The 21,507-nt window shown below is 43.9% G+C and overlaps 1 protein-coding gene across 1 annotated transcript in view; it reads right to left on the reverse strand.

Annotated features, from left to right (window-relative positions):
* Positions 1-7,676: 7,676 nt before the first annotated feature.
* Positions 7,677-21,507, reverse strand: part of LOC115169989 (gelsolin-like) — a 40,570-nt gene continuing 26,739 nt past the window's right edge. Inside the window, exons 6-17 of the mRNA XM_029726167.1 lie at positions 17,715-17,804; positions 17,269-17,401; positions 16,381-16,469; positions 15,850-16,065; positions 13,477-13,610; positions 12,658-12,748; positions 11,973-12,143; positions 11,655-11,829; positions 11,155-11,270; positions 10,878-10,955; positions 10,696-10,756; positions 7,677-8,307 (exon numbers count right to left, since the gene is read on the reverse strand). Of these exons, the coding sequence (XP_029582027.1) occupies positions 8,147-8,307; positions 10,696-10,756; positions 10,878-10,955; positions 11,155-11,270; positions 11,655-11,829; positions 11,973-12,143; positions 12,658-12,748; positions 13,477-13,610; positions 15,850-16,065; positions 16,381-16,469; positions 17,269-17,401; positions 17,715-17,804 (1,515 nt within the window). The 3' untranslated portion in view covers positions 7,677-8,146. The remainder of the gene's footprint in view (positions 8,308-10,695; positions 10,757-10,877; positions 10,956-11,154; positions 11,271-11,654; positions 11,830-11,972; positions 12,144-12,657; positions 12,749-13,476; positions 13,611-15,849; positions 16,066-16,380; positions 16,470-17,268; positions 17,402-17,714; positions 17,805-21,507) is intronic.

Genomic DNA, 21,507 nt, shown 5'->3' on the forward strand with positions numbered 1-21,507 from the left:
AAGCCCTTTATGCAAATATTAAAGTCTATGCACACTATACAGTTTTGTAGTGTGATCCCATCTCTGTATGTGCCTAAGACAGTCTATGCATTTTTTATACAGTACTGGAGGGAGAAGAGCTGCAGCGCGCGCGCTATGAGTGGGTGTATCTGGCACGGGCGCAGGCGGTAAGGCCGAATAATTTACTGTGTCCCCGTGCCACTTTACTTGGTGAAAAGAGAAGCCTCGTCAAGTAAAGATATAGGCTACAGTGAGAGCCCCGTGCACAGTGACAAGGGTGCACAACCTGGTCTCAGAGCATTTCGTATTATTCTGTACATAAATCCAAGATACTCCTGGGTGCAAGGATAGCAATGTTTTTTTTTGTGTGGCAACTTTACACCTATGGATTTTGTGAGGTCAGAAGGAGTCCTAGCTACTGTAGTAGGAAACCTAGGATAGATGTCGTTCTAATATATTATGGTGACGTACCCAGGGCTTAATTTGATCCTGCCAGAACAGGACTGGCACCTCTCCATTTTGGACTGTTTTGTTCCGGAACCTATTTGGCCAGATCCGGTACCTCTCCTGGGATAAAAAAAATATTTTAACCTTTTGCTATGTAAAAATGTTAACAAAAGCGATCAAAGTAACTAACATCAAGGCGGTGACCCGATCCTGTAGGTTCATGCTCTACAACATTCGCAGAGTACGTCCCTGCCTCACACAGGAAGCGGAGCAGGTCCTAATCCAGGCACTTGTCATCTCCCGTCTGGATTACTGCAACTCCCTGTTGGCGGGGCTCCCTGCCTGTGCCATTAAACCCCTACAACTCATCCAGAACGCCGCAGCCCGTCTGGTGTTCAACCTTCCCAAGTTCTCTCACGTCACCCCGCTCCTCCGCTCTCTCCACTGGCTTCCAGTTGAAACTCGCATCTGCTACAAGACCATGGTGCTTGCCTACGGAGCAGTGAGGGGAACGGCACCTCCGTACCTTCAGGCTCTGATCAGGCCCTACACCCAAACAAGGGCACTGCGTTCATCCACCTCTGGCCTGCTGGCCCCCCTACCTCTGAGGAAGCACAGTTCCCGCTCAGCCCATTCAAAACTGTTCGCTGCTCTGGCACCCCAATGGTGGAACAAGCTCCCTCACGACGCCACGACAGCGGAGTCAATCACCACCTTCCGTAGACACCTGAAACCCCACCTCTTTAAGGAATACCTGGGATAGGATAAAGTAATCCTTCTACCCCCCCCCCCCCAAAAAAAAAGATCTAGATGTACTATTGTAAAGTGGTTGTTCCACTGGATATCATAAGGTGAATGCACCAATTTGTAAGTCGCTCTGGATAAGAGCGTCTGCTAAATGACGTAAATGTAAATGTAAAGTTTATTTGAGTTCCCTCTTCGTTCGTTAATTATCCTGCCTACACAAAAAAACGTGAAAAAGTTGATTTTCAACGCGGGCTTAATCACCTCTTTAGGCCCGTGCTGAAAATCTACTTTTTCACAAAGGTTTCTTGATTCAGGGTTGGGCCAGCCCGGGTTCATGATTTACAAAACATTGTAACCTATGTTTGAAACCAACATGTGGCCGTCGCTGTGTGAGAAGCGTGCCAGTATCTATCACATAACTAGAATGAGATTAACTTTATATGATCTCTCTCCCTCTCTGCTCTGATCGACATGAGCCTGCAACGCTCATCTCTCCAGCGTTGCACTTCATCATTAATTTCCTTCTAGAATCGTGCGAAGGGTTCTGAAGGAACTGCAGCACCACAGATACATTTAAATACATTTGCAAAATGTATATAATTACTGCTGTCTGTTCAGAAATAAATTAAATTATTCAGAATAGCCTACAACACCATAAGGCCTATAATTTAACCACAGAGGATAAATGGCTTATTTTTACCAATAGGCTAGCTGGGGATTGTAGCCCAATAACAAGGAATAGCCCACATTCTGGGAACGCGAGGCAAATCTGTCAGTGAACAAACAGCATGCAGACAGACAAAACAGGCCTTTAGCAATATTTCAAATACAATCGAGGGAAAACACAGGTTGGAAAGCAAATGGCTCCTGCTGAAAAGAGAAGATTTTATGCTGTAGGCTACCAAAATATTTGATCAACTTCCAAAAATTGAGATAAGCTTTTGGCATGAGCCCATCATCCATCACCAGTGAGTGAGCTGAATGTCATTGGGTGAGTCATCGAAACTGGAAAGCTTTTTTAGGACTATAATTTCCTCCTCATATTGTAGCCTACAATATAATTGTCTCCACACACCTAGACCTAGGCTATTGATGGATTCAAGACAAGGTCGTTTTTATTGAACTCAGTGTCAAAGTAGCCTGCCATTGAGATCATTTATTTGTGCGGTATTAAAAAAGATTCTGCCAGTTTCAAATCATGTAAAATTATGTAGAATTGCATGAAATGTATTTAGAAAAAAGCTACATTTTTCCGGGACCTTAGGATACAAAAAATATTCCCCATGTGTACAACTTCTGTAAGTGCCTCTACTCTATGGCTCTATTCCACTTTTTTCTCATGTGTTCCTGGACCTCAAAACCTCAGAACTCCCCAGGTCACCTGCAGGTCACCTCCTCTCACGGCTCACTTTTTGTTCCGGCACCTCCCGATTTACAAATCAAGCACTGGACATACCTAAGATTAAAAGCCTACAATAACACATACTTTGGTGTAGGTGGCCTAACCAGAAGCTTTCAGCCTATTTAAAGGCCCTCCTGAATGTCTTGCCTACATGGGCCTGCCATGGGTCAATCACTCACATAGGCCTAGTAATCTCCTGCAGAAATACAGAAAGCTTTCATCTCTTGTTTATCTATAAAAACCTTTCTCAGTTTCTGTTAAAGTCCCTGCGGGCCTGTCCATCGGTGAAAGCTAATGTATAGCCTAAGAAGCTGTCATGTCATTGTTTTTGAGCCAAGAGGCAAAAACCACCCAGTTTAACCTCCGAAGATTGGCAGTCAGAAATTCGCTGATGGCAGGACCAGCAAACATTTAGGTGGGCCAAAATTTGGGCACTCAAATCATCATAAAGTTATCATATAAGCATAGCCTACCCTATGCCCTACTGTAATTTATTGCACACAACAAATCATCTAACATATGATTTCACATTACAGACCAAATTGTCTTGTAGGCCTAGGTAAATCCATGACTCTTACATTTAACATGCGACTCACATAGACTTACATATAATAAACCATAGGCCTGTAATTAATAGACTATGAGACTAGAATACAATGCCCTGATATAACAGTAATAATCACAATAGGCTTGGCAACCTCTCACTGGCTCAGTGACCCGGAGATAGTAGGCTAGGCTCAACGACCAGGAGATAGTAGGCTAGGCTCAACGACCAGGAGAAAGTAGGCTAGGCTTCAGTGGCCAAGAGATAGTAGGCTAGGCTCAGTGACCAGGAGATAGTAGGCTAGGCTCAGTGATCAGGAGATAGTAGGCTAGGCTCAACGACCAGGAGATAGTAAGCTAGGCTCAGCGACCAGGAGATAGTAGGCTAGACGGCCACAAATGTAACCATAGGAGAGCCAAGAGCGTCATATTGAGTTAAAACACATGTACTTTTTAAATTACTCTGCCATTTTAAAAGTTATGTCCCCCCGTCCTTGACTTTTCATAAATAAGTCTAACACACTTTCATTGTTAGAATCTTAATATCACAAACAGAATGTGTTATAAGCAGTTATTTTTTCTCTACGTCAGGCCTGTGCAGCTAATGGCCCATCTAAACAACACCTAAACTATATCAAAACTCATTTCACACATATATTAGCCTAAAGACAAGATTACATTGACAATAGTCTGATTAGTAAGAATATTATCAGTTGTGAAATTGTATATGAAGAATCTAATGAACAGTGCAGATTGTCCTGTGTGGCTCAGTTGGTAGAGCATGACACTTGCAATGCCAGAGTTGTGGATTCGATTCCCAAAGGGGACCAGTATGAAAAATGTATGCACTCACTACGGTAAGTTGCTCTGCATAAGAGTGTCTGCTAAAATGTACTGTAATTTACACAGAGGCAAAGAAACAGAGTGGTGTGCATCTTGGAAAGCACAACTTGTTTGTCCTTGTCATCAATGGGCTGTTGCAGCAGATGACTTACACTCCTATCAGTTAAGAAGAATCAGCGCTAGTGCGCAAGCGATCAGCAACACTGGACAATCGAGGAGTGGACAAACATCGCTTGGTCCAACGAATCCCAGTTGCTGATGGCAGAGTCAGGGTTTTACATTAGTCCATGGCCCCAACCTGCCTGGTTTCATCGGTACAGGCTGGTGGTGTACCAATGTCCAATCTGCAGAAACTGCATGATGCCATTACGTCAGCACGGACCAACATCCAACAACGTTTTCCGACTTGTAAAATCCATGCCCCAAATAATTCAGATTGTTCTGGAGGGAAAGAGGGGTCCGATCCGGAACAAGATGGCTGAACCTAATAAACTGTGTGTATCCCTTTCATTTTCCCACCCCCTCCCTACTGCTTTCTATGAATTATATCTGATGGTGTATGCATGTTTAGACCAGTGCTTGACTTGGACTGAAATAGGTGCCGGTACTCATTTTGGGTGCCGGTACCGTTTATATTTAGGTGCAGGAACTCCTTAATACTTTTGTGGTAATAATCTATAGGAGGCGCAGGAACCCAAGCAGAAGAACATTTGAGGTGCCGATACTCAGTTCCGGTGAACTCCTGCCCAAGTCAAGTACTGTGCTTAGGAAAAATACAAATAATGTCCCATTTGGAACACTGACAAGTAGAGCATAAAAAAAACCATTTTGGTGGGCCTGGCTCCCCAGTGGGTGGGCCTGCGCCCACCTAGGCCCATCGTGCCCACCCGTGCCTATGCCCCTGGTGGCGGGAAAGAGCTGTCCATCAAAGCTCCCACAAGACTGTCTGATGAGCAGTTTGTTGAAGGGCACATGTCAATCACACCATGCGGCACTGCCATCAATGATTTATATATACACTAGATGACCAACAGAGGGCGCTGTTTTGAAGCCACCGCACCTCCATCTTGGCACTCCCCCATATTTGGAATAATATACTGCTCAAAAAAATAAAGGGAACACTTAAACAACACAATGTAACTCCAAGTCAATCACACTTCTGTGAAATCAAACTGTCCACTTAGGAAGCAACACTGATTGACAATAAATTTCACATGCTGTTGTGCAAATGGAATAGACAACAGGTGGAAATTATAGGCAATTAGCAAGACACCCCCAATAAAGGAGTGGTTCTGCAGGTGGTAACCACAGACCACTTCTCAGTTCCTATGCTTCCTGGCTGATGTTTTGGTCACTTTTGAATGCTGGCGGTGCTTTCACTCTAGTGGTAGCATGAGACGGAGTCTACAACCCACACAAGTGGCTCAGGTAGTGCAGCTCATCCAGGATGGCACATCAATGCGAGCTGTGGGAAGAAGGTTTGCTGTGTCTGTCAGCGTAGTGTCCAGAGCATGGAGGCGCTACCAGGAGACAGGCCAGTACATCAGGAGACGTGGAGGAGGCCGTAGGAGGGCAACAACCCAGTAGCAGGACCGCTACCTCTGCCTTTGTGCAAGGAGGAGCAGGAGGAGCACTGCCAGAGCCCTGCAAAATGACCTCCAGCAGGCCACAAATGTGCATGTGTCTGCTCAAACGGTCAGAAACAGACTCCATGAGGGTGGTATGAGGGCCCGACGTCCACAGGTGGGGGTTGTGCTTACAGCCCAACACTGTGCAGGACGTTTGGCATTTGCCAGAGAACACCAAGATTGGCAAATTTGCCACTGGCGCCCTGTGCTCTTCACAGATGAAAGCAGGTTCACACTGAGCACGTGACAGACGTGACAGAGTCTGGAGACGCCGTGGAGAATGTTCTGCTGCCTGCAACATCCTCCAGCATGAACGGTTTGGCGGTGGGTCAGTCATGGTGTGGGGTGGCATTTCTTTGGGGGGCCGCACAGCCCTCCATGTGCTCGCCAGAGGTAGCCTGACTGCCATTAGGTACCAAGATGAGATCCTCAGACCCCTTGTGAGACCATATGCTGGTGCGGTTGGCCCTGGGTTCCTCCTAATGCAAGACAATGCTAGACCTCATGTGGCTGGAGTGTGTCAGCAGTTCCTGCAAGAGGAAGGCATTGATGCTATGGACTGGCCCGCCCATTCCTCAGACCTGAATCCAATTGAGCACATCTGGGACATCATGTCTCGCTCCATCCACCAACGCCACGTTGCACTACAGACTGTCCAGGAGTTGGCGGATGCTTTAGTCCAGGTCTGGGAGGAGATCCCTCAGGAGACCATCCGCCACCTCATCAGGAGCATGCCCAGGCATTGTAGGGAGGTCATACAGGCACGTGGAGGCCACGCACACTACTGAGCCTCATTTTGACTTGTTTTAAGGACATTACATCAAAGTTGGATCAGCCTGTAGTGTGGTTTTCCACTTTAATTTTGAGTGTGACTCCAAATCCAGACCTCCATGGGTTGATCAATTGGATTTCCATTGATTATTTTTGTGTGATTTTGTTGTCAGCACATTCAACTATGTAAAGATAAAAGTATTTAATACGATTATTTCATTCATTCAGATCTAGGATGTGTTATTTTAGTGTTCCCTTTATTTTTTTGAGCAGTATATATTTTGTAAGCTATAAAAATGCATTTAGTAATGTCTAAATTTGTTTTTGCCACATGTATTCTATTATAGACATTTTAATGCATACCATTAAATTATATTATCTGAGCTAAAAATAAATATAATTTTGTTACTGTCCCCCATATTTTTTTGTTTACATGTAATTTTTACCTTGATAAATGTAATTGAAATACTGTAGAACTCCATTCATTCCTATTGAGGCCTGCTTCTTCTGGGGAGTACCAGTATGGCCGACCGATGGCTTCAAAGCCAGCAGCATACCACCCTGCATCCCACTGCTGGCTTTCTTCTGAAGCTAAGCAGGGTTGGTCCTGGTTGGGAGACCAGATGTTGTTGGAAGTGGTGTTGGAGGGCCAGTAGGGATCACCCTTTCTTCTGGTCCCCCCAAAAAAATCCCAATGCTGCAGGGCAGTGATTGGGGACATTGTCCTGTGTAGGGTGCTGTCTTTCAGATGGGATGTTAAATGGGTGTCCTGATTCTCTTTGGTCACTAAAGATCCCAAGGCACTTATTGTAGGGGTGTTAACCCTGGTGTCCTGGCTAAATTCCCAATCTGGCCTTCATACCATCACGGCCACCTATCCACCATCCTCAGCTTACAATTGGCTCATTTCTCCCCTGTAACTATTCCCCAGGTTGTTGCTGTAAATGAGAATGTGTTCTCAGTCAACTTACCTGGTAAAATAAGGGTTAAATAAAAAACAATACATAGCATTAGCAATCCAGGGTTTATATTCATCATTGACTGCCACTGTAGATCTAAAGGTGGGAAGAAGGAAGACAACCTAGCCAGGTGGTGTGTAAAAAGATAACATCCTCTTGAGGGAGTCTTCCGTTGTTCAAGTAATACGGCTTTCTGTTCTCAGTTTTTTCCACTATTTGACTAACTTCAGAAGATAAAATGTTACACGGAATAGGTTGTGCTGATGTTAAAAGTACCTTGGTCTGCTGTCGTTCCATGTGGCCACCTGTCAACATAGAACATGTAGGCTACCAACGTGTTGTCATTTCTAGAGTTTCTATAGAAATACTAGGAATTTATTGAAAAAGCCATCCATAATACCATTTCAGAATCATCAAAAGTAATGTAAAAAAAAGAGCAGACATATTTCTCCGGCAGAGATATCCTGTTAAAATGCAGCATGCTTCAAATGAGACCTAAGTCTCACTGGTAATCACATATCAGGACTTCACAAAGTATAACAAAATACCTGTTGGATTCAATAGACTACTGGAATAAACAGGCTCCCAAAGATAAGGTTTTTCTTTGCTCCAACAGCAGATAAAAAAGGCATGCTAGGTAAATGTTTCGTATGAGTCTAAAAGCGACAACATTATGGAATAAAAAAAAAACTAGAGTAAAATAGCAGTCCAGGGTGTTATACTGGTACTCTGATCCAAAGAGTGGGGCGGGGGAATGACATGCGTATGTTTAAGTGCCAGATAGGTAAGGGGGTGGAGTTTGGCATTTAGAAGCGGGCATGGATTGTCTTCAGAGGGTCTGTTTCCCACATTTTTGGGTCCCACGCCTGGAACCAGCCAGTGAAGGTTGGGGGTTCAGCCCCCTGTTTGATGGTGGTGATGGACAGCCCTCTGCGTCCAGAGGGGTCTGAGTCCACATAGTCCTTAGCTAGAGAGGGAGGGAGAGAATGAGATTAACATTATTCGCTGTATATTGAAAGATCACAAATAGAGAACGGTTACATTGTGTTACCAAAGGCACCCCTACAATATATGGTTTGAACCATAAAATATTTTTCTGAAGGCCACAGAAAGTGGAGCTTAAACCATAGCTGAAACCAATGGTTCAACTGTATATAGTGGTGAGTCTGAGGGAGAATACATTCTACCATTCAAAAGTTTTGGGCCACTTCGAAATTTCCTTGTTTTTGAAAGAAAAGCACATTTTTTGTCCACTAAAATAACATCAAATCGATCAGAAATACAGTGCAGACATTGTTAATGTTGTAAATGACTATTGTAGCTGGAAACGGCAGATTTTTTATGAAATATCTACATAGGCGTACATAGGCCCATTATCAGCAACCATCACTCCTGTCTTCCAATGGCACGTTGTGTTAGCTAATGCAAAAGGCTAATTGATCATTAGAAAACCCTTTTGCAATTATGTTAGTACAGCTGAAAACTGTTGTCTGATTAAAGAAGCAATAAAACTGGCCTTCTTTAGACTAGTTGAGTGTCTGGAGCATCAGCATTTGTGGGTTCTAGGCAGATGCTGGCCTTCTAGGCAGAGTTGCAAAGAAAAAGGGTTTTCTAATCATAAATTAGCCTTTTAAAATGATAAACTTGGATTAGCTAACACAACGTGCCATTGGAACACAGGAGTGATGGTTGCTGATAATGTGCCTCTGTACGCCTATGTAGATAGTCCATTAAAAATCAGCCGTTTCCAGCTACAATAGTCATTTACAACATTAACAATGTCTACACTGTATTTCTGATCAATTTGATGTTGTTTTAATGGATGAAAAACGTGCTTTTCTTTCAAAAACAAGGACATTTCTAATTGACCCCAAACTTTTGAATGGTAGTGTGTATATATATATATATATATATATATATATATATATATATATATATATATATAGACACACCTACTCATTCAAGGGTTTTTCTTTGTTTTTACTATTATCTACATTGTAGAATAATAGTGAAGACATCAAAACTATGAAATTACACATATGGAATCATGCAGTAACCAAAAAAGTGTTAAACAAATCAAAATATATTTTATATTTGAGATTATTCAAAGTAGCCACCCTTTGCCTTGATGACAGCTTTGCACACTCTTGGCATTCTCTCAACCAACTTCGTGAGGTAGTGACCTGGAATGCATTTCAATTAACAGATGTGCCTTGTTAAAAGTTAATTTGTGGAATTACTTTCCTTCTTAATGCGTTTGAACCAATCAGGTGTGTTGTGACAAGGTAGGGGTGGTATACAGAAGATAGCCCTATTTGGTAAAAGACCAAGTCCATATTATGGCAAGAGCAGCTCAAATAAGCAAAAAGAAATGACAGTCCATCATTACTTTAAGACATGAAGGTCAGTCAATACGGAACATTTTAAGAACTTCGAAGGTTTCTTCAAGTGCAGTCGCAAAAACCATCAAGTGCTATGATGAAACTGGCTCTCATGAGGACCGCCACAGGAAAGGAAGACCCAGAGTTACATCTGCTGCAGATGATAAGTTCATTAGTGTTACCAGCCTCAGAAATTGCAGCCCAAATAAATGCTTCACAGAGTTCAAGTAACAGACACATCTCAACATCAACTGTTCAGAGGAGACTCCATGAATCAGGCCTTCACAGTCGAATTGCTGCAAAGAAATCACTACTAAAGGACACCAATAATAATAAGAGACTTGCTTGGGCCAAGAAACATGAGCAATGGACATTAGACCGGTGGAAATCTGTCCTTTGGTCTGATGAGTCCAAATTTGTGATTTTTGGTTCCAACCGCCGTGTCTTTGTGAGACACAGAGTAGGTGAACGGATGATCTCCGCATGTGTGGTTCCCACTGTGAAGCATGGAGGAGGAGGTGTGATGGTGTGGGGCTGCTTTGCTGGTGACACTGTCAAGTGCTCACCATATGTGGGAACTCCTTCAAGACTGTTGGAAAAGCATTCCAGGTGAAGCTGGTTGAGAGAATGCCAAGAGTGTTCAAAGCTGTCATCAAGGCAAAGGGTGGCAACTTTGAAAAATCTAAAATATATTTTGATTTGTTTAACACTTTTTTGGTTACTACATGATTCCATATGTGTTATTTCATAGTGTTTATGTATTTTACTGTTATTCTACAATGTAGAAAACAGTAAAATAAAGAAAAACCCTTGAATGAGTATGTGTGTCCAAACTTTTGACTGGTACTGTATATAAAGGTCCTCGTATGATTATATAGATACAGTTAGAGCTCATGTTCAGTCAGTTGTGGCCCCAGTCTTGGTCCTGGGTAGGGGCCATTGTGGAAGTTTGTTTCCCTGCGTGTTTGTCCTACCTATTTTGGGTGCTCCAGTTCTCTCTTCCGCATTTGCGTCATTGCCGATCCAGAGGAAGATCTGGCGGGAGTTCAGAAATGCTGTTAGCTTATAGACTCAGATTCAGTCTGCATTGGGTTTTTTTAGAGCAGAAGATGAACACGCTTGTGAATCATGATATAGATGGGGGAGCTTCACTCACTTGGTCCCAGGTGTCCAGCAACATGACATCATCAGTGGCCAGGTCAGTCTGTTGGAAGTCTCCAGGAACCTCTTCCACCTGATGATTGGAGGATTACAATATGTTACAGCACTTTGGAACATGGGCACATTGGACTTTTGCATTGTACTTTGTATTACCTATGCCTTTTTCTCTCCTCCTGAGTGACACTGAATTTCCCATTGGGGATGAATTGAGAATATATCTATCCAAGAGAGTTGGTTACGTTAGACACACTCAACAACAATCCATCACTTACACTGAGGCATCCGGTCTTGTTGGAGCAGCCAAAGAGGCGTGGAGGTTTGACCATGTTCTGCAGACTCTTGGAAGTCTGGTACTCCTTCTTCCCTCCCAGGGCAGACCAGAACCCAGCTAGGACAGAAAAGACCAGAATGGATTAGTCTCGTTGGTTATTTGGCACTATATAGAGTTTTGTTGTGATATGTCAGGATGTGTGATGTTTCGCACATTTCAATTGTCTAAAGTTGTTTCCTCTCCATGTAACCTTTCCTTCATCAACACTGATCTGAAAAAAAGTAGATAGGCAATCAAATACATTAAAGGAAGCGACCACCAAGTTGCTTTCCCATATCCTGTGATTTCAGGCTGTAGATGAAGGATAAGACAAGAAGAGGAAGCCACATTGGACTATTGAGATGCACCCCACGTCATACTATTGAGATCCAGCCAAATTAATAATATTAAGATGCACCCCACTTAATACAATAAACCTGTAACACTAGATGGAATCCTTACCTGGCTCCTTGCCCTCGGACACATTACTGCCACTGCCACCCAGGAAACCCACCACGTGCTTGGCGGCGGCCATTTCCTCCTCGCTGGCACCCACCCCCCTCCACACAAACATGGCGGTGGGAGATTTGAGCACAAACACGTCATTGGTGTTCAGGAAGGAGGCAGAGGGCTCTACCTGAGAGAGAGAGGAGACAGAGAGGTGCTTCAGTCATTTTGATGGTTTAGGCTAAGAATTGTTAGACACTTAATCTTCCTCAAGCAATCACACACACAGTGTGGCCCCACTTTGACACACACACACACACACTGAGAACTCACCTCTACAGCTCGTGTAGCGCGGGTGGAGGATTGACGAATGTGGAAGAGGCGGGTGCTGCCAGTACCCGACTGTCCTCCTTTACGGGACGTCCCTCCATTATGGACCATCATGGGCTTGCCCTGGAACAGGCTCATCAGGTGGGGGGGTTCCTGACCCTGGGTCACACGCACCTGGAGGGGGAAATGGACACTCAATGATAACTATGTAGAAGAAAACCCATTCTAAAGTCACAGGAACTTCTTGTGATTTAATACAAGTTTTGTCAAAGATTGCTTTCCTTATTATAATATAATATACTGTCATGATTGGACCATTATGTGTCAATATGGTAACCATTAAAATTGTACACACACTGGAAGTAAAACAAAGTGTGACTGCCCTCTGCTGGACAGTATAAACAACTTTCCACAGAATTATTCAGTCTAAAAAGACAAAATACACAGTGGTTCAATAATATGACTTGTGAGAGACTGGACACCAATGCAGCAGCTGCCAAAAGATCCTACATCATGCCATCGGCTTTATGAAGCACGATAAATGCAACGGCTTCGGCCTATTAACTTATAGTGCTTAGTCCAGTGACCTTACAAATCTAAATGTCACACCGTCGTATCTATTGCTCAGGTGCTTTTGGACTGTGAGTGTTGGGGACATGGGGATGAGATGGAGAGGATAGAGACCCACCTGAACAGGGGCTCCTCCCATCGAGTCATCCAGCTTCACCGTGAGGAAGGCAGAGGCTGCCAGCTCATCCTGGGTGCACTTCAGCCCCTGCCTGTCACACACAGATACAGATTAATAAACACACACACACACACACACACACACACACACACACACACACACACACACACACACACACACACACACACACACACACACACACACACACACACACACACACACACACACACACACGTCAAGCCCATCTTATTGAGACCTTTCTACAGGTATCGAACATGCACTACTACAAGTACTGAGTCAGGTTTGCCATGATAATTTCAGATACATCCTTCTTTATGAACTAAGACTAAGAGAACACATCTAAGGGTTTCAGAATATTCCAGAACAGGTTGGGGAAAAATAAAATACCCCGTTGGTGTGATTTGTTATTAATGATGGTCGGGTTTTGATGTAATTTGCACTGACTAGGTGGCAGATGCACAGTAGATGATAAGGTGTGGTAGCCTAGTGTTTAGAGCATTGGGCCAGTAACCGCAAGGTTGCTGGATCGAATCCCCAAGCTGACAAGGTAAAAATCTGTCGTACTGTCCCTGAACAAGGCAGTCGTTCCCCGGGTGCCGAAGACAGGGATGTCAATTATGGCAGCCCCCCGCACCTCTCTGATTCAGAGGGGTTGGATTACATGCAGAATATACATTTCAGGTGTATAACTGACTAGGTATCCCCTTTCCTTGTAGAGCATGTCATTTGAACTGTCTAGGTGTAAATAAATGATGTCATGTTTACAGCATAGTTGTGGATGATGTAATTTGTACTGACCAGGTGTAGATGATGTGCTGCTCCCTGCCTCCCAGCCTGTAGCTGTAGAGGATGAGGTAACAGTCTCCTCCGTAGAACTGGCCGTAAGAGGAGGGATCCACAGCCACCTTATCACCATCCTCAACACGCCAGATCTGAAACCAATAGTATAATTCTCCACGTGTATGTTGCTGCCCTGATTTGTTTGAAAAGGGCCCATCACACTTCAAAACCTTGTATTTACCAGGGCCAGTTTTCCCAAAAGCATCTTAAAGGCCCAGTGCAGTCAAAAACGTGATTTGTGTTTTATATATATTTCCACACTATGAGGTTGGAGTAATACTGTGAAATTTATGATAATGATAATGCCCTTTAAGTGTAAAAGCTGTTTCAAAAGATTGCCTGAAATGTATGCCTGTTTTGGTGGGATGGAGTTTTGGCCTGCCTGGTGACCTATAAGAAAGAGAGTTCCAAACCTCTCTGCCAATAAAAGCTACTGAATCTAACGCCTGCCTCAGACCACTCATAGAACAGCTACTGAATCTAACGCCTGCCTCAGACCACTCATAGAACAGCTACTGAATCTAACGCCTGTCTCAGACCACTCATAGAACAGCTACTGAATCTAACGCCTGCCTCAGACCACTCATAGAACAGCTACTGAATCTAACGCCTGTCTCAGACCACTCATAGAACAGCTACTGAATCTAACGCCTGCCTCAGACCACTCATAGAACAGCTACTGAATCTAACGCCTGTCTCAGACCACTCATAGAACAGCTACTGAATCTAACGCCTGTCTCAGACCACTCATAGAACAGCTACTGAATCTAACGCCTGTCTCAGACCACTCATAGAACAGCTACTGAATCTAACGCCTGTCTCAGACCACTCATAGAACAGCTACTGAATCTAACGCCTGTCTCAGACCACTCATAGAACAGCTACTGAATCTAACGCCTGTCTCAGACCACTCATAGAACAGCTAATGAATCTAACGCCTGTCTCAGACCACTCATAGAACAGCTACTGAATCTAACGCCTGTCTCAGACCACTCATAGAACAGCTACTGAATCTAACGCCTGTCTCAGACCACTCAGAGAACAGCTACTGAATCTAACGCCTGTCTCAGACCACTCATAGAACAGCTACTGAATCTAACGCCTGTCTCAGACCACTCATAGAACAGCTACTGAATCTAACGCCTGTCTCAGACCACTCATAGAACAGCTAATGAATCTAACGCCTGTCTCAGACCACTCATAGAACAGCTACTGAATCTAACGCCTGTCTCAGACCACTCATAGAACAGCTACTGAATCTAACGCCTGTCTCAGACCACTCAGAGAACAGCTACTGAATCTAACGCCTGTCTCAGACCACTCATAGAACAGCTACTGAATCTAACGCCTGTCTCAGACCACTCATAGAACAGCTACTGAATCTAACGCCTGTCTCAGACCACTCAGAGAACAGCTACTGAATCTAACGCCTGTCTCTGACCACTCATAGAACAGCTACTGAATCTAACGCCTGTCTCAGACCACTCATAGAACAGCTACTGAATCTAACGCCTGTCTCAGACCACTCATAGAACAGCTAATGAATCTAACGCCTGTCTCAGACCACTCATAGAACAGCTACTGAATCTAACGCCTGTCTCAGACCACTCATAGAACAGCTACTGAATCTAACGCCTGTCTCAGACCACTCAGAGAACAGCTACTGAATCTAACGCCTGTCTCAGACCACTCATAGAACAGCTACTGAATCTAACGCCTGTCTCAAACCACTCATAGAACAGCTACTGAATCTAACGCCTGTCTCAGACCACTCAGAGAACAGCTACTGAATCTAACGCCTGTCTCTGACCACTCATAGAACAGCTACTGAATCTAACGCCTGTCTCAGACCACTCATAGAACAGCTACTGAATCTAACGCCTGTCTCAGACCACTCAGAGAACAGCTAATGAATCTAACGCCTGTCTCAGACCACTCATAGAACAGCTACTGAATCTAACGCCTGTCTCAGACCACTCATAGAACAGCTACTGAATCTAACGCCTGTCTCAGACCACTCAGAGAACAGCTACTGAATCTAACGCCTGTCTCAGACCACTCATAGAACAGCTACTGAATCTAACGCCTGTCTCAGACCACTCAGAGAACAGCAAACTGCGTCGTTAGATTCTTTTTAGCCCTCCCGCATCACTTTATACAGACTTAGTTCAGCGGTCTGAAACATACGGGCAGTGAGCTACATCTGGTCCCCTAGCCAATTTAGTGTGGCACATGGTTGTCTTTGTAAACATAAACAGACAGACCCTGGGCAAAATGACTATGAGAACCCCGACTAAGTTATTTCCATTGTAGTCCAGTGTTGTGTTTTACCTGGACTTTGCCCTTGCCGTCGTCCACCATGTTGTGCTGGGCGGCCATGTTGTTGTTGGAGTGGAGGGTGGAGGCGTCGAAGGGCACTTGCTCCACCTTGGCGATGCGGCCGATGCTGTAGGCCTTACTGGGGCCCGTGGTCTGATCCTTGTCCTTCCAGTCACTGAAGAACTGCTTGAACAGAGTGGTCTCGCCTCCTGCTGGTAGTACCTGGATCTGCAAGGCCGAAGAAAAAGTAAGAGTCAGTTGTTCTGTTGTTTACCATGAACCTCGATTTCCTCTCACATGCATTCCAATAGCCGATTGATCATTTCAACTTACAAGTATGCTTATGTGAGACTAGTTCACTAACAATATTTGTTTTCAATTCATTATTGTTCAACATTTTAAGTGACTTTAAAAAAAAAGTGGACATAGCTAACAAAATTTTTAACATAGCCTAGTAGTGCCTGAGCAACACCTAGCAACGGTCGAAATGTTTTCATCCATGCTCATTTAAAAATGTTACTTCACATTATTCCATCAGCGTACCTGTGTCTTATCGGAGTAGCCCTTCTCTTTGATGAACTGCTGGGCTGCTGACATGGCTGCTTTGCGCTCGGCTGCATTGGCCTTGGGTCCTGAGATGGAGGTAAGATAGAGTTGATTAATCATCAACACATCTCAACAATACTCTAAAAACTCACAGCTGTGCACAGGGATTTAGTGAACATTTACTTGACTTCTCATTCTGAATCTTGCACTATCCTACACATTTTACATTTTAGTCATTTAGCAGACGCTCTTATCCAGAGCGACTTACAGTAGTGAATTCATTTCATACATTTCATTTCATTATTTTTTTTTTTTGTCGTACTGGCCCCCCCATGGGAATCGAACCCACAACCCTGGCGTTGCAAACACCATGCTCTACCAACTGAGCCACAGGGAAGACCTATACAGTAGAAGTATACATTTTTTTAAAAACGTTTTTAATATATGAATTACCTTGAACTGCATTCTATGTAAGAAATGTGTTGCATAGATAACGTTTGATATCCTGGCAAGTGTTTAAAAACAGTGGAGAGGACTAGTCAAACCTTTCCATACGAAGACGTTCCTGATGCATAGATAACGTTTGATATCCTGGCAAGTGTTTAAAAACAGTGGAGAGGACTAGTCTACCTTTCCATACGAAGACGTTCCTGTTGCATAGATAACGTTTGATATCCTGGCAAGTGTTTAAAAACAGTGGAGAGGACTAGTCTACCTTTCCATACGAAGACGTTCCTGTTGCATAGATAACGTTTGATATCCTGGCAAGTGTTTAAAAACAGTGGAGAGGACTAGTCTACCTTTCCATACGAAGACGTTCCTGTTGCATAGATAACGTTTGATATCCTGGCAAGTGTTTAAAAACAGTGGAGAGGACTAGTCTACCTTTCCATACGAAGACGTTCCTGTCCACTCCATTGTCCAGGATGTAGCACTCCTCAGCGGTCAGCATGGCCTGTTTGAAGGGGCTGGACGAGGCCACCACCGACGACTTCATAGAGCCAGAGGCATCGGAGATCTACAAAATACACCAAGATGAGATATCAATAAATACATCCATTTATACTGTACATATATCGACAGTACTCCCTTGAAAAATCATTTGTTCTTCTCAAATGAAATCCTTAAATAATATATACAAAATGTTATGAACAACTAAACACATAACGTCCTAGATTCCCAATGCATGTGAATGAGCTTGAGAGATCAACAACGTGTGAGCACTGAGATGGACAACACCATTATCAAGAGAAGACAACAATGAGATAGGAACAACAATTACAAATCATTGTAGTGATGTTGAACAACAAAGGTGCAGTAACATCAGTTACCATATAGAGGGCACCCTTCTTCCTGTTGGAGGTGTCCACCTTCTCATCATCAGGGGTGCCAGGAGGGATGCTGGGTTTGGGCCCCAGAGCCTAGGACAGATCCAAAATGGACGATTAGCTTCATACAGAGACTGAGCAACGCCAGTCTCTCCCTTTTTATTTTTCTCTCTTACCCTCTTTCACTTTCTCTCACTCTATTTCTTTCTCTCTCTCATTACATTGTTTTCAGAGCCATTGCCACACACTTGTTTGATGGGCCCAGTTTTGCAAAAGGCTATGGCACAGAGCTGGCACAGTAAGGACACAGGGCACAAATCTTTTGTGCCGATATATATTCCCACGGTGAGGGCAGTGGCGATTCTAGACCATTTCAACTGGGGGGGCCAAGCTGGGGCCAGTTGTACTGTTAGAGGGGCCAGTTACATTAGACGTTATTGTTGTCATATCGTTTTCTTCACTACATTGCAGGCATTAGCAGGCAAAAGACCATGTTCATAATCATCATCGTTGCCACTGTCTAATAACAGATGTAAAAAAAGAACGATAGCAAAAATTTGTTATGTAAAAATTATTTCATACTCCACATTTAGGGGGGGCACAAGGGGGTCCAAAATTGTTGTCACAGGGGCACTGCCCCCCCTGCACCCCCCCCCCCCCCCAGAACCGCTAGGGAACTCCTCATCAATGTATAGCACCATTTTATGATATGGTATCATCATCACATCCAACGATGGAATATTTGAATGTTATTTGGATACAGTAGGTGTGTAAGTACGAGTGATTTGCTTGTGTGTGTGTGTGTGTGTGTGTGTGTGTGTGTGTGTGTGTGTGTGTGTGTGTGTGTGTGTGTCGCACTTATATCCAATAGTTCTTCCCGGCTGTATGTAATAAGACTTAAGATTTCCTGGGGTAACAATGTAAGAAATAATACCTAAAAAAACGAAATACTGCATAGTTTCCTAAGGACTCGAAGTGAGGCGACAATCTCTGTCGGGGCCATCTTGTAGAAATTTGATTTGATTTAGATTTGTGTGTGTGTGTGAACGTGTTTAACTATACTTGTGGGGACCAGAAGTCCCCACAAGAATAGTAAACAAACAGAATTTTGAACAACTGGGGTCAAATTATATTTCTAGGGAGTTTAGGGTTAAGGTTAGAATTAGGGTTAGAATTAGGGTTAGGCAGAGTTGTGGACTCGAGTTACATGACTTGGACTTGAGTCTGAATCAAGTCACAAATTTGATGACTCGAAATGATAGAAAATAAAATAACTTGGACTTGGAACCCCTAGACATGGGACTTGATTTTGAATTGAGACTGATGACTTGAAAGCATCTGGCCAGGTTTTGTCATTTTTTGTCACTCATTTTGTGGCATAGAGTCTCCGTGGATTATTCACGCAGCCAGAGACAGTAACCGCGGCATCACCCTTGTAATACAAAATAACATGCAAATTTGAACAGATTGGCTAGTGAAACACACCCTCGGCACTCTGATTGCACCAGCAAACTGTCAATCAACACAGGTCGGGAGAGCTGGCGAACAGATTGCTGATTTGCTGTACGATCGGTTGCTGTAGGATCGGTTGCAGCGCAAACATCAAATTGGAGGGAGAGAGGATTGCCATAATGCAAAAAAATTATGCTGCTCCAAAACTTGTTTGGTGATCAATAATATTAACTGTTTACTTTGCAATCTCACCTGCAATGGGGCATCAATTACTAGCACAGGCCTAATGTCACATCCTGACCATAGTAAGTTGTTATTTTCTATGGTAGAGTAGGTCAGGGCGTGACAGGGGGTGTTTTGTCCGTTTTTGTATTTCTATGTTTAGTTTCTAGTTTTGTATTTCTAGGTTAGTTTTTGTTTGGCATGACCTCCAATTAGAGGCAGCCAGCCGGTTGTCGTTGTTTCTAATTGGAGGCCATATTTAAGTTGATGTTTTTCCCACTGGTGTTTTGTGGGTGATTATTTTGTGAGTAGTGTATGCCTGCTCTGCGTCACGGCTTTCTTGTTATTTGTATTTCAAGTTTATGGTTTATTGCATTAGTTTCACGACTGAATAAAAGATGTGGAACTACGATCACGCTGCGTATTGGTCCGATCCTTCCGAAAGCCCTGACAACTAATGGTCTTTTAGCATGTAGGCCTAACAATTTCTGGAAATTGATCATTTACTTATGGATCTTTGCATTTGGAATTTGTTGTTAAAATGTATTCTTACTATGGCAAAGACTCTCGTCACTCACGCTCTCCAAACTCCTGCCAGTGGAGTGCTTTTTTTCCTCTTGTTGAAATGTTTGCTGTTGCTTTCACACGTTTAAATTCACAGGCCCTATGTGAAAAATCTATATTCCATTTAATACAAAAATAATTGTAGAACCAGTTTATTAGTTGTAATTGCCAATTACAATTTTGGTCCTGGGGGCCAAGTGCTTATATTATGTAGTAGGCCTACCTTCTTGAGCTCCTGTTAGACAGATTCTATGTGGCTTTTTAAGGGGAGGCTGAACAGTCTTGCACTCTACCAGTGTCCGTTTAGATAGGACAGGTTAAGCATGATACAGAGGCTATATCTTTTGGGCTATTGCCGTATATATTTGGTAAATCTACTTGTATATTTGGCATGAAATGGCGCTTTCACCATTGGAACACCTGTAAATAAATCTACACTCTGAGCACGTCAACCTGCTTTGCCTTCTGCTGATGTCATGCCCTTATGACAGCTACAATATCCCTATTTTACATTGACATTGGCTGAAAAAAATCAGAAAGAGGGGGGAGAGGGAGGGAGGGAGAAAGAGAGCGAGAGAGAGCGAGTTGTATCGGAAAAAATATATATGCACTGCTCAAAGAAATAAAGGGAACACTTAAACAACACAATGTAACTCCAAGTCAATCACACTTCTGTGAAATCAAACTGTCCACTTAGGAAGCAACACTGATTGACAATAAATTTCACATGCTGTTGTGCAAATGGAATAGACAACAGGTGGAAATTATAGGCAATTAGCCAGACACCCCCAATAAAGGAGTGGTTCTGCAGGTGGTGACCACAGACCACTTCTCAGTTCCCATGCTTCCTGGCTGATGTTTTGGTCACTTTTGAATGCTGGCAGTGCTTTCACTCTAGTGGTAGCATGAGACAGAGTCTACAACCCACACAAGTGGCTCAGGTAGTGCAGCTCATCCAGGATGGCACATCAATGCGAGCTGTGGCAAGAAGGTTTGCTGTGTCTGTCAGCGTAGTGTCCAGAGCATGGAGGCGCTACCAGGAGACAGGCCAGTACATCAGGAGACGTGGAGGAGGCCGTAGGAGGGCAACAACCCAGCAGCAGGACCGCTACCTCCGCCTTTGTGCAAGGAGGAGCAGGAGGAGCACTGCCAGACCCCTGCAAAATGACCTCCAGCAGGCCACATATGTGCATGTGTCTGCTCAAACGGTCAAAAACAGACTCCATGAGGGTGGTATGAGGGCCCGACGTCCACAGTACAAGGTGGGGGTTGTGCTTACAGCCCAACACCGTGCAGGACGTTTGGCATTTGCCAGAGAACACCAAGATTGGCAAATTCGCCACTGGCGCCCTGTGCTCTTCACAGATGAAAGCAGGTTCACACTGAGCACGTGTGACAGACGTGACAGAGTCTGGAGATGCTGTGGAGAACGTTCTGCTTCCTGCAACATCCTCCAGCATGACCGGTTTGGCGGTGGGTCAGTCATGGTGTGGGGTGGCATTTCTTTGGGGGGCCGCACAGCCCTCCATGTGCTTGCCAGAGGTAGCCTGACTGCCAT

This window comes from Salmo trutta, chromosome 31 (genome assembly GCF_901001165.1).
Source record: "Salmo trutta chromosome 31, fSalTru1.1, whole genome shotgun sequence".
Taxonomy (NCBI): domain Eukaryota; kingdom Metazoa; phylum Chordata; class Actinopteri; order Salmoniformes; family Salmonidae; genus Salmo; species Salmo trutta.